Raw genomic sequence first — 14,021 nt, 5'->3', positions numbered from 1 at the left:
CCACCAAGAAGACAAACACAGGCCCGTCGTGCCCATAATGCCCTTCCTGCTGCATTTGCCAATCCTAATTGGGAACCCACCACTTCTGCAGCGCCCGTACTTCCCCCATTCACATCCCCAACCAAATGCAGTCGGCTGCATGAGAGGCATTTTCTTTATGTCCTCCCGAGTACCCCTACCCAACAAACCCCCCCCAAAAAGATGTCGTGTCTGCAGCAAACGCGGATATAGGCGTGACATCCGCTATTATTGTCCCTCCTGTCCTGACAATCCTGGTCTTTGCATTGGTGAATGTTTTGAACGCTACCATACACTAGTTGAGTATTAGCGTAGGGTACAGCATTGCACAGACTAGGACACACTTTCACAGGGTCTCCCAAGATGCCATCGCATTTTGAGAGACCCGAACCTGGAACCGGTTACAGTTATAAAAGTTAGTTACAAAAAAAAGTGTAAAAAAAAAAAAAAAAATATATATATATATATATATATATATATATATATATATATATATATATATATATATATATATATATAAAAAAAATAGTTGTCGTTTTATTGTTCTCTCTCTCTCTCTATTCTCTCTCTATTGTTCTGCTCTTTTTTACTGTATTCTATTCTGCAATGTTTTATTGTTATTATGTTTTATCATGTTTGCTTTTCAGGTATGCAACTTTTTATACTTTACCGTTTACTGTGTTTTATTGTTAACCATTTTTTTGTCTTCAGGTGCGCCATTCACGACTTTGAGTGGTTATACCAGAATGATCCCTGCAGGTTTAGGTATCATCTTGGTATCATTCTTTTCAGCCAGTCGGCTTTCATGTAAAAGCAATCCTAGCAGCTAATTAGCCTCTAGACTGCTTTTACAAGCAGTGGGAGGGAATGCCCCCCCCCCCCCCACCGTCTTCCGTGCTTTTCTCTGGCTCTCCTGTCTCAACAGGGAACCTGAGAATGCAGCCGGTGATTCAGCCAGCTGACCATAGAGCTGATCAGAGACCAGAGTGCCTCCAAACATCTCTATGGCCTAAGAAACTGGAAGCTACGAGCATTTCATGACTTAGATTTTGCCGGATGTAAACAGCGCCATTGGGAAAGCATTTTATCACACCGATCTTGGTGTGGTCAGATGCTTTGAGGGCAGAGGAGAGATCTAAGGTCTAATAGACCCCAATTTTTTCAAAAAAGAGTACCTGTCACTACCTATTGCTATCATAGGGGGATATTTACATTCCCTGAGATAACAATAAAAATGATTAAAAAAAAAAAAAATGAAAGGAACAGTTTAAAAATAAGATAAAAAAGCAAAAAAATTAAAAAGAAAAAAAAAAGCACCCCTGTCCCCCCCTGCTCTCGCGCTAAGGCGAACGCAAGCGTTGGTTTGGCGTCAAATGTAAACAGCAATTGCATCATGCATGTGAGGTATCACCACGAAGGTCAGATCGAGGGCAGTAATTTTAGCAGTAGACCTCCTCTGTAAATCTAAAGTGGTAACCTGTAAAGGCTTTTAAAGGCTTTTAAAATGTATTTATTTTGTTGCCACTGCACGTTTGTGCGCAATTTTAAAGCATGTCATGTTTGGTATCCATGTACTCGGCCTAAGATCATCTTTTTTATTTCATCAAACATTTGGCAATATAGTGTGTTTTAGTGCATTAAAATTTAAAAAAGTGTGTTTTTTCCCCAAAAAATGCGTTTGAAAAATCGCTGCGCAAATACTGTGTGGAAAAAAAAATGAAACATCCACCATTTTAATCTGTAGGGCATTTGCTTTAAAAAAATATATAATGTTTGGGGGTTCAAAGTAAATTTCTTGCAAAAAAAAAATATTTTTTTCATGTAAACAAAAAGTGTCAGAAAGGGCTTTGTCTTCAAGTGGTTAGAAGAGTGGGTGACATAAGCTTCTAAATGTTGTGCATAAAATGCCAGGACAGTTCAAAACCCCCCCAAATGACCCCATTTTGGAAAGTAGACACCCCAAGCTATTTGATGAGAGGCATGTCGAGTCCATGGAATATTTTATATTGTGACACAAGTTGTGGGAAAGAGACACTTTTTTTTTTTGCACAAAGTTGTCACTAAATGATATATTGCTCAAACATGCCATGGGAATATGCAAAATTACACCCCAAAATACATTCTGTTGCTTCTCCTGAGTACGGGGATACCACATGTGTGAGACTTTTTGGGAGCCTAGCTGCGTACGGGACCCCGAAAACCAAGCACCGCCTTCAGGCTTTCTAAGGGCGTAAATTTTTTATCTCACTCTTCACTGCCTATCACAGTTTCGGAGGCAATGGAATGCCCAGGTGGCACAAAACCCCCCGAAATGACCCTATTTTGGAAAGTAGACACCCCAAGCTATTTTCTGAGGGGTATAGTGAGTATTTTGCAAACCTCACTTTTTGTCACAAAGTTTTGAAAATTGAAAAAAGAAAAAAAAATGTTTTTTCTTGTCTTTCTTCATTTTCAAAAACAAATGAGAGCTGCAAAATACTCACCATGCCTCTCAGCAAATAGCTTGGGGTGTCTACTTTCCAAAATGGGGTCATTTGGGGGGGTTGTGCCACCTGGGCATTCCATGGCCTCCGAAACTGTGATAGGCAGTGAAGAGTGAAATCAAAAATTTACACCCTTAGAAATCCTGAAGGCAGAGATTGGTTTTCGGGGCCCCGTATGCGGCTAGGCTCCCAAAAAGTCCCACACATGTGGTATCCCCATACTGAGGAGAAGCAGCTAAATGTATTTTGGGGTGCAATTCCGCATATGCCCATGGCCTGTGTGAGCAATATATAATTTAGTGACAACTTTGTGCAAAAAAAAAAAAAAATTTGTCACTTTCCCGCAACTTGTGTCAAAATATAAAATATTCCATGGACTCAACATGCCTCTCAGCAAATAGCTTGGGGTGTCTACTTTCCAAAATGGGGTCATTTGGAGGGGGATTTGTGCCATCTGGGCATTTTATGGCCTTCAAAACTGTGATAGGTAGTGAGGAGTGAAATCAAAAATTTACGCCCTTAGAAATCCTAAAGGCGGTGATTGGTTTTCGGGGCCCCGTGCGCGGCTAGGCTCCCAAAAAGTCCCACATATGTGGTATCCCCGTACTCAGGAGAAGCAGCTGAATGTATTTTGGGGTGCAATTCCACATATGCCCATGGCCTGTGTGAGCAATATATCATTTAGTGACAACTTTTTGTAATTTTTTTTTTTTTTTTTGTCATTATTCAATCACTTGGGACAAAAAAATTAATATTCAATGGGCTCAACATGCCTCTCAGCAATTTCCTTGGGGTGTCTACTTTTCAAAATGGGGTCATTTGGGGGGGTTTTGTACTGCCCTGCCATTTTAGCACCTCAAGAAATGACATAGGCAGTCATAAACTAAAAGCTGTGTAAATTCCAGAAAATGTACCCTAGCTTGTAGATGCTATAACTTTTGCGCAAACCAATAAATATACACTTATTGCCATTTTTTTTACCAAAGACATGTGGCCGAATACATTTTAGCCTAAATGTATGACTAAAATTGAGTTTATTGGATTTTTTTTATAACAAAAAGTAGAAAATATCATTTTTTTTTCAAAATTTTCGGTCTTTTTCCGTTTATAGCGCAAAAAATAAAAATGGCAGAGGTGATCAAATACCATCAAAAGAAAGCTCTATTTGTGGGAAGAAAAGGAAGCAAATTTTGTTTGGGTACAGCATTGCATAACCGCGCAATTAGCAGTTAAAGTGACGCAGTGCCAAATTGTAAAAAGTGCTTTGGTCAGGAAGGGGGTAAATCCTTCCGGGGCTGAAGTGGTTAATAAATCTGCAAAAATGTCAACAATTCTGTGTTTTTCTGTCAATATGGGGTGCTGTGTGTACATTAATGAGGGAAAAAATGAACTTAAATGATTTTAGCAAATGGCTGCAATATAACAAAGATTGAAAAATGTAAGGGGGTCTGAATACTTTCCATCCCCACTGTAGTTGTATATTTGAGGTTAAAAAATACAAGATTATATTGGTGTGGTGGTAACGTGTAACACAAAACGAAAAAACTTATTATTCTGGAGATCACTATAAAAAAAACACAAAATAAGGAATATGTTTGTCAGAACTCTGTGAATATCACTAGCAAAGCAGCTTCATTATTATACCATTATAAAGAAGAAGAGAATGCGCTGCATTGAGAGATTTCATAATTTGCAGCGTCACAAATGTAATATCTCCATTACGAATGCTAGTTTGCAAGACCGATCTCTTCCGGCTCGTCCTTGATTCCAAGCATGCGTGTTTGTACGTTGGGCTTTGGTCCAACGGACTTGTGTACACACGATCAGAAAGTCCGGCAACACACATTTGTTGGTTTGAAAATTTGAGAACATGCTAGCCAACATTTGTTGGCGGAAAGTCCGACAACAATTGTCCGATGGAGCATACACACGGTCAGACTTACCGCCAACAACCTCACATCCAACATTTCCTGTCGGAAAGTCTGATCGTGTGTAGGGGGCTTGAGTTTTTGTCATGTGTTCCTATTATTATTACTTTCGTGCTGGTCCATGTTCTTTTCTTTACTGTTGTACAGTTTAAAATGTCAAGTTTTATGTTTGTGGACACAGGAATCATTTGTGGGACATTAAACATCTGCTGCCATAACAACGGTATTCAATGTCAAAATACAGACGCATAATGGCAGTGGGCGGTCCGGAAGTGGTTAAAGGAACAGGATTTTTTTTGGTTAACAAACACCTTAATGCATCCTAAGGTGAAAAAACTTCTGGCAGTAACCAGCTGCTCCGTTTTACTTACCTGAGCCCCTTCATTCACTCAGCAGAGACGCACTCTCCCTCTCTGCACAGGGCCCCGGCTCTTGATTGGATAGATTGATAGCAGCGCAGCCATTGCCTCCCGCTGATGTCAATAAAATGCAATGATGCGGGTGCCGAGGGCGGGGCAGAGTCCGGCATTCGTGTCTATGGCCGCAAATATAATAGGCAAGTATGACATGTTTGTTATTTAAAAAATAAATAAAAATGCAGCGTGTAGCCAAACATGATAATGCGAGGAGCTTAAAGTGATTGTAATCACTTTAAGCTCCTTGCACTATCATGTTTGGCCACAGGTCACTGGCCCCCTGAAATGTCCCTCATTCTCAAGTTCAAACGTTTGGCGGTATGTAGCTGCAGAATAATAAATGGACAGCTCACATGTTCTAATGGATCCTGTAAGTGGCAAAATTGCTTCCCCCCTGCCTCACACACTGATAATCATCCCTGTCATAGTTTAGCCTCGCCAGCTTACACTCCTTGACCCATAACATGTTTTCTTCAGGTTTTTTTATCCTCCACTGACATCCCTCTTCTGCCACCTCAGCCCTCTAAGACATCCTGACCGCTTTACCACCCTACTCACAGCATTTTGCTTCAGGTGTTTCGTCAGATTAGATGACACGTCAGAATGTGTAACGAAAGTGACGTTCCGTCGCCGCCATCTTTCTACACCCGCACTCCTCCATAGTAAGAATACACTGAGAAGGGGGAAAGCGGACATCTTGTTACACCCACTGAAGTTTTGCAATTTACACGTATTTTTAACAGAAAACTGTGGTTAAATAGTGAAATACAGTACTTAGAATTCCGTCTGACTGGTTAGATGTTGAATTTTAAAAGCAGTGGCAAGCCTGCTGATCTCACAGGTTTGCTAATCATTCTGACAGAAGTTCGCTGCTTTTAAAATTCAACATATAAACATTCATATGGAGCTCTGAGTACTGTATTTCACGATATAACCTCAGTTTACTGTTAAAAATAAGTGTAAAATGCACAACTCCGGTGGGTGTGACAAGATGTCCGCTTTCCTCCTTCTCAGTGTATCATTACTATGGAGGAGTGCGCGGTGTAGCAAGATGGCGGCAACTAAACGTCACTTCCGTTACACATTCTGACGGGTCGCCAAATCTGATGAGACACCAGCAAGGGGCGCTCTCCGCGGAGCCACAGCTACCGGAAGTCTCTGAAGCAGCGGTCCTGCGTGTACAAACTACATGTCCCGACAGGCAGCTCGGCACGTCATTCCACTTCCGGATCAGGTCGCAGGCAAGATGGCAGGATTCTTTAGTGAGTGTTTGTCAAGGAGAGTCATTCCCTGTCCTTGTAAGCAGTGTGTGTTCATTCTATGTGGCCATGTTGTGTAGAACACTATTTTCAGTTACGGCCCTGCAGCAGCGTTCCATTATGTTTTGTGTGTGCTTGCAAGCTTCTTCAGTGAATATATTCTTAACTCCTTTAACTAATATTTAAAATAGTTGTATTATTTATTTGTATTTTGTGTATGCCAGATAGCAGGGAACGTTAAAATATGTGTCATCTGCATATTTTTGGTTGCTTCCAGGCAAACTGTGTTGTTGGTGTTGAGGACGTACTAAACTGCATACAGTTATTGGAGTGATGGGATTATTGGCTGCAATGCTCAGCACTCTCACTAGGTGTCAGTATACTTTTTACACACATACTATATATAGTAATGACTCTTTTGTTACTCAAAATATGTTCTTTTCTGCACTGCTTGATACTATGTTGCAAGAAGCAGTTGCTAATGTCTAAAGACAGAAGGTTTTTTAGCTTAAAGCGGAGTTCCACCCAAAAATGGAACTTCCGCTTTAAGTGATGATGACCCCCTGGCATTTCACATTTTGGCATGTCATTTTTTATGAGGGGGGGGGGAGAGCAGATACCCTCTTTATAGAGGCATCCAGCTCCCACTTCCTCCCGGGGCTCCATGGCGCCAGAAGTTCACCTCTCCCCCCCTCCCTGCAATCTTCTGGGACACATCACAGGTCCTAGAAGATTGCCCGGCCAACCACAGCGCGCCTGTGAAGCCACAGCCGGGCGCCCACCGTTACAATGCCGGCTCCACAGAGAGGAGGGGGAGAGAAAAGCGGGGCTTCATTTGCCCGCATCTCTGGACCACGGGACAGGTGAGTGTCGATTATTAAGTCAGCAGCTACATTTTTTTTGTAGCTGCTGACTTTTAAATAGGTGTAACTCCGCTTTAAAGTGGTTGTAAACCCATATAAAAACAAAAAACCCTGCAAGACAACACATACTAGCTCATTATGAAATACTTACCTTAGATCGAAGCTGTCGCTGGCCCCACACACCGCTGTGACCCGCAACATGTCTCCCGGTACCTACAGGTAAGCTACAGTTACAGTACCTGCAGGTAAGCTTTATTATAGGCTTACCTGTAGGTACAAGTGGTGTAACAGGGTTGACAATCACTTTAATGCATGAAGATAAAAAAACTTCTGTGTGCAGCAGCCCTCCTAATACTTACCTGAGCCACATCTTGATTCAGCGATGTTGCATAAGAGACTCGGCTGTCTGGGACTCTTCCTCCTGATAGGCTGAGACACACAGCAGGCGCTATTGGCTTCTGCTGCTGTCAAAGTCAGTGAGCCAATGAGGAGAGGGAGTGAGGCCAAGCCGTGGCTCTGTGTCTGAATGGACACACAGAGCAGAGGCTTGGCTCAGGTACCCTCATAGCAAGCTGTCTGCTGTGGGGGCACTCAGCAGGAGGGAGGGGCCAGGAGCGCAAGCGAGGGACTCGAGAAAAGGAGGTTCTGGGCTGCTTTGTGCAAAACCACTGCACAGAGCAGATAAGTATAACATGTTTGTTATTTTTAAACTGAAAAAAAAACAAAACACGACTTTCGTATTACTTTAACTGTTCACTTGCTGATAGATATGCAGCTGTACAATAGAATCCTAGTAAATTAAACAGAAATAATGGAACAAATGAAAATAATGCAGTGTAAAGTACTACATTTTAACTGTTTTATTAGGAACCTGGAAAACGGTGTTTTAAAAATTTAGGTTATAGGTTGCACATGCCAAGGGAAAACATTTGATACATTTCTGATAAAAATGTGATTCGTATTTATCTGCATGGGGATTATGGATGGAATATCATAGTTACACAGGAAAATATTTGAACTTTTCCTAATATAAACAGGGATTCACATCCCATGTAACATATTTGACCTTTAATTGATAAGAATGTGGGTATAATTTTTCTACATGGGGATTATGGGTGGATTATCATGGTTACACGTTCCAAGTAACATATTTAACCAGTTTCTTAAAAGGTTATTGGTATGATTATTTTTTCTACACAGGAAGTATGGGTGGAATATGATGGCTAAACACGCTTAGGAACACAGTTGACCGGTTTCTGATAAGAACATGGGTATAAATATTTCCCCACATAGGGATTATGGTTGGCATATCATAGATAAACATCCTATGTAATGCATTTGACCTGTTTCTGTTAGGAATGTGGTTATTCTTTATGGGAATTGTGAATGGAATATCATGGTTACACTTAACAAGGAACATATTTAACCTATTTCTGTTAGAAATAGGCACATAATTATTTTTGGGTGGAATATCATGGTTACACATTCCAATGAACATATTTAAAGGATAAGTTCACCTTTTTAACAAAAAATAATAAATGCACTTTTTTTGCAGGTAAAAAAAGTGCATTTACTTTTTGTTTTTTTCTTTCAGGAGCCTGTAAATCATTTCGCCAGCGATCAGCTGATCCCACGCAGGTCTTCTTCAGACCTGTCAGTGTATCTGTTTTCTTGTACCTCATACAAGCAAGCAGATACTGACAGGAAGAATAAATGAACTACCACAATGCTCAACAGTGCCAAGGTAGTTCATTGAAAACTACAAGCCAACAACTGCAATGGCTGTCGGGACTTGTAGTTTCCTATTCACAGAGGACTGTGAGTGAAGCGGCTGGGCAAGCGGAGCCCTCTGCGCAGTTCTCCTGATGGGGGGGAGAGATGCCTCCGCCGGGCCGGACCGCAAAGGTGGCAGTTTCCGGTAAGAGCACAGCGGTGAGTGGGCGCAGGCTTTGAGTTCCGGCCAGTGGAGCGCAGGACAAGGGTGGGGCTTTCAGCACGTCATTTCCGGTTGCCGGAACCAATGGCGGTTTATTTAAACGCCAGCCACAGGGATCAAGGTGCAGCGGCACGATGCTGCAAGAGGAGGACCAACACGTGGAGCCAGTGGCAGAACAGAGTGGCAGTGGTGCTGGTCCAGCTCAGGCAAATACTGGGGTTGTTTGTGCTACTGGGTTGGAGGGGGAGGGGGGCAGGAGTGTGCAGCTCAGGGCTTCTCTCACCTTTTATTATTGATGTTGGATCCGGGCTGGGGAGCCTTGGGAATCCAAGGAGAGCACTGGTTAGGAACACAGAGGTGCTGGTGAAGGTGCACCCTGTGTAAGGCAGTGTGTGGCTGACGGCTTCTCCCTGTTCCAGGCTCAGCCCAAAGAACCAGAAAAGTTAGGGGGGAGGGAGGGTGTCTGTCATGTTCAGTTAAATGTAAGTAGGGCTGGGGGCGTGGCCGCGATGTGAACGAGGAAGGACGTGCTCAGCACAGGCTCCCGCCATCCGTCTCCTTAATCCATCTCAATCCTCCCTTTTCCCCGGCCATCCTGCTCAGCAAACATCTCCCTGGGGTCTGGGGGGAAACCCCGGTCCTTCCCGTGACAGGCAAGAGAAAATCCATTAAGAAGGCGGCTGTTCAGGCATCCCGGCTCCCACCGCCGAACTCTTGTGCGGCGGCCATCTTGCCCACTACCTGCTTGTCTCCAGCATCTGTTGCTGTACAGACGGACCAGACGATGGCAGTTCTCGGGATACCGGCTCGAGAGGGGGCTTCTGCAACACCTCAGGCGGACCCAGAGAACAATCCACTGCAATGATCCTGGCGGCCATCGCTGACAGTAAGTAATCTGTTGAGGGGAAAATTGACACACTGACTATTGAATGCGGGCTAATAAGATAAGACATGGACAAATTTAGAGGCCGCCTTACAGAAGCGGAACACCGCATCTCAGCGGTAGAAGATTCAACTGCCTCCACTGTGCAATTGGTGATTGAATTGCAACAACAGGTTAAAAAAATCTTATGGCCCATTCAGAGGACGCCGAGAATCGCTTCAGGTGTAACAATGTGCGGGTGGTTGGGCTCCCTGAGCGTGCGGAAGGCCAGAATCCTGTTGTGTTTGCTGAGGCCTTTTTCAAACAACTCCTGGGCCTGCAGCACCTGTCGCCTGTATATGTTGTGGAGTGTGCACACAGGGTACCCACTGGTCGGAGGCCTGCTGGCCTTTCTGGTTTGCCTGCTCAATTTCAGGGATAGAGATCTTATCCTGGCAGAGGCCTGTAAACACCCTGAACTGAAACATGATAATGCTGTCATACATCTATATCCTGACTTTTCTCCAGATTTGCAAAAAAAGAGGCGCTCTTTTACTGATGTATGTAGGCGCCTGAGGGAGAAGAATCTGGTGTACAGTATGCTATATCCCAGTCGCCTGAAGGTTATTCATCATGGGGCCAGCAAATTCTTTGACTCCCCTGCGGAAGCGGCAGACTGGCTCGACTCCATTGCATAGAAAAGTGAGAGCGTTGCATGTATGAAGTGACTGATGCCTGAGACTTAGTAACACTGGATTACTTGCCTATTTTGCTGGACGATTTACTGGGAGTAGTATTAGCCATCCGTTCATACCCTGCTCTTCTGTTGTGACTGCCTTCTCAGATGTGGGGAATGTGCTATATCATCAGAGAACATGTATCCGTTAGCTGCGGGAAGTTCTGGTTCTGTTTTAGATGCACTGAACTGCGCGTCTATTTTCAAGACCCCCCACTGAGTGGATGAACTGTTGGAGCTATCCACTAATGTTTTTTTTTTTTGTTCCTGGAAACAAAGTTTCTCCGGCAGTTTTTTGGTTCGGTTTGCCTGGACCAAACAGGGCGTTAAACTGTTACCTTTTTGTACTGTTTTGTTTTTTTCTTTTTTTTTTTCTTTCCCTCAACTTTTTTTTAAATTTTTGTTTTGGGGTTTTTTTATGCTCCGTCTGCGCCCTGCCTTTAAAGCTGGTGCAGATGGATGTTTTGCTTGCCCAGTATGGTACATGAAATTTAACTGCTGTTATTTGGTTGTCCGTGGCTCTCTGTGTTCAGGCTCCTCTCCCTCAGGTCTTCCCTCTCCTGTGTCCCTCTCCTGTCCTCAGGATATACACTACCCAACCTAATGAGTGATCTCAGACTTCTTTCATGGAATGTCCGTGGATTAAACTCTAAATTTAAGAGGTTACGGGTCCTGCGATACCTTAAATCTCTGCACCCCCACATTATCCTTTTACAAGAAACGCACCTTATGGGTAACAGGATATTATCCCTCAGTCGGAACTGGATACAGAGAGCCATTCACTCAACCCACTCCTCATATGCCAGAGGGGTGGCTATTTTGATCCACAAAAAGCTGACACTGTTATTGAACGTGTGGTAACTGATCCTTTTAGGACGCTATGCTATTGTAGTTATGACTGTTGAATCTCAGCTAATAGCCATTGCTAATGTTTATGTCTCTCCTCCTTTAAAAAATGAGGTGCTATACCAGGTGTTGGAAAAGGTCGCCACATTTGGCCCTTTGAAGCTGCTCGTGGCGGGTGATTTCAACAACATCCTGGACTATTCCCTGGACACTTCAAACCCGACCAGGGCGCAGAAACAGAAACAGAAAGTGGGCTGCATAAGGCATTTATTGGCAGAAATAAGTTTTACTATCCAAAGTGGGGTGCACTCTTTGCTCCTACAGTCCCTGCCAAAAATGCTCAATGATGCCAGGGGTGGGAGGAAAGTTGGCCCTATTTACCAATTAGTGCTCAGAGGTCACAGAAAATTCCTTTTATCCTCCAGATCATAAAGACAGGATACAGGTTAGAATTCAGACTTCCCCCACCCTGAATGTTTGGTGTTTTTTTTTTTTTTTTTTTTCCCTCACCCAGCTGCTGCGAGACCAGGAGAGAAAGCAGGCCCTGTTAGATCTAATCTCTCTATGGGAGTCAGAGTAGGTCATTTCTTCAGTTCCAGATGATTAGAAGTTTCAGGGTTTTATTCTCATGTTTTCCTTCCGGCAAGTTTCGAATGATCATCAGTTTAAGCATCTTAAACAGGTTTCTGGTTTACAGGAGATTCCGTTAGGAAAAACCTCTATTTAGTCAGAAATCTGTTACTTCCAAATGTTTTCATGATGACCCTGGACCGCCAGTATGCATATCTTCGTGTGCCCATTTTTAAGGGTCATCAGAAATTTCTGAGACTTGAGATCCTCACGGAAAGTGGGCCTCGTCATTGGCAGTTCAGGGCCTTGCCCTTTGGACTCTTGGCACCCCAGAGAATTTTTACAAAAATTATGGCCAAGATCATGGCCTTTTTAACGGTCACAGGGAGTCTCGAATGTCCCCTATCTGGGTGATTTTCTAATCTTCACACAGGAGCAGGAAAAGCTGCTAGCACTGGTATTTCAGACCTTCCGGAAATTGGGTTGGAGGATCAAACTAGAGAAATCGTGTCTGGTTCCCTCTCAGATTCTGTCTTTTTTTTTTTTTTTTTTTTTTTTGGGTTACCAAATAGACATGGTAAGGCAAAAGATTTTTCTTCCAGAAGAAAAGGTAAAAAAGATTGTTCTCTTGGTTGAGAAATTCAGGTTGCTTCCACGGGCTTCTCTTTGCCAGGTGATGTAGCTGTTAGGTTTGATGATTGCAGTGATTACATGGGTGTCACGGGCTCAACTGCATTCCTGGCCCCTTCAATCCGTTCTCCTCAGGTCATAGGATCACAGGAAGAGAGCTCTTTGAATTGGGTAGTTCATCTCCCAGGTGGAGTTTTTTTTTTTTTGGGTATGTCCTGGTTGGAATATTTACAGAGAGGGAAACCTTGAGCACAGCGCCTTCCGATCAAGGTTACAACAAAAAGTTAAAGAAAAAGAAATTGCGCTAGATGCATAGAAAAATTATAAAAAGATAAAAAATAAGTGAAAAATTCCTGCTGCTGTGCACTGTAACCCCGATATAAGGGCACAAAAAACAAAATATAATCCAGAGTGCAGCGCTGGACGTGTAAAGTGAATTGTGAAATTTGATAAACCAGTTATTAAAATGGTGAAGAAGGTTATTCAAAATCAATATATCAAACTAGTGACCTATATATGTATAAAATATTTTTTAAAACGTGGACATATAAAATTAAAATGAGTGAGAAAGAAATTCCTGTAAATAAAACTTATAAAGGCACATAAAAGTCCAAAACAGTGTATTTGATGCGATGTAGATTTCAGGGATACATCTTCAATATTCAATGTTGCCCACCACCGAATAGATGAATAAAAGGCTTACCAGAAAGCCTGTGACCGCCCTTATTCAGGGGGGTCAAAACAGGCTTAGCAGATATGGGGGAACCACACACAGGAATACTCCACGGAACACCGATAGACCAATGCGTCAGGATTCCTTGCCAGATAGCGAACCAGCCGACAACCATTGTGGATGCTCTCCCAAATCCTGTCCTCTCATGGGGCAAACTTGAAATTACCACGGATTCGGTGCAAAAAGATGTGGTTTATAATGCCAAAAAAGAAACAAAGAAAAATGCTCCGCTGGTGCAGATAACTTTGGATTTATTGGCAAATTGCGGTATATAGCATAAAAAAATAAGAAAACGAAGTAAAAACGAGCAAGGATAAAAAAACGACACTACCGCCGTTTGTTTTAAAATCGCGCATGCGCGGTGCGTGCAATGTTGTGACCCTACGGCCGTTTCATCACAACTGACGTCATCAGGGGTACGCACCGACGCACGCGCATTAAATACACAAGCGTCAAAACAGAGGACGCTATGATTGGTTCACCCAAGGCCATGATTCATTTGGATAGATGCTAGAAAATTAACTACAGGGGATAGTTTACATAAACCTGGAGACTAATAAATCAATTAAGAAAAGGGATCGTCAGGCTGTTAAATTTCACCCCATGAAGATAACACCATACGAACATTCCACCAGTGCCACCTAGTGACTTTCTAAAATATTACACAAAAACTTAACAGCGGCATATATCCAAGCTGCTAAATAAAAAATAGTGAGTTTAAAGGTGGCATAAAAAATAAAA

The 14,021-nt window shown here is 42.8% G+C and overlaps 1 protein-coding gene and 1 long non-coding RNA gene across 3 annotated transcripts in view; one reads left to right on the top strand and one right to left on the bottom strand.

The window, feature by feature from the left end:
- The window catches only part of LOC141110745 (uncharacterized), a 46,827-nt gene extending 41,304 nt beyond the window's left edge, over positions 1–5,523 (bottom strand). Inside the window, exons 1-2 of one of the 2 annotated variants that reach the window (XR_012236332.1) lie at positions 5,404–5,518; positions 4,801–4,964 (exon numbers count right to left, since the gene is read on the bottom strand). This is a non-coding gene — a long non-coding RNA (uncharacterized lncRNA). Of the gene's footprint in view, positions 1–4,800; positions 4,965–5,403 lie in introns of both variants that reach the window. The other variant, XR_012236331.1, reaches the window with a different exon arrangement.
- Positions 5,524–5,960: 437 nt separating this feature from the next.
- The window catches only part of NDUFA3 (NADH:ubiquinone oxidoreductase subunit A3), a 63,101-nt gene continuing 55,040 nt past the window's right edge, over positions 5,961–14,021 (top strand). Inside the window, exon 1 of the mRNA XM_073602313.1 lies at positions 5,961–6,107. Within this exon, the coding sequence (XP_073458414.1) occupies positions 6,035–6,107 (73 nt within the window). The 5' untranslated portion in view covers positions 5,961–6,034. The remainder of the gene's footprint in view (positions 6,108–14,021) is intronic.

This window comes from Aquarana catesbeiana, linkage group LG10 (genome assembly GCF_042186555.1).
Source record: "Aquarana catesbeiana isolate 2022-GZ linkage group LG10, ASM4218655v1, whole genome shotgun sequence".
NCBI lineage: Eukaryota > Metazoa > Chordata > Amphibia > Anura > Ranidae > Aquarana > Aquarana catesbeiana.
Note: the sequence above shows the minus strand (reverse complement) of the source record. Positions and strands in the feature narration are given on the sequence as shown.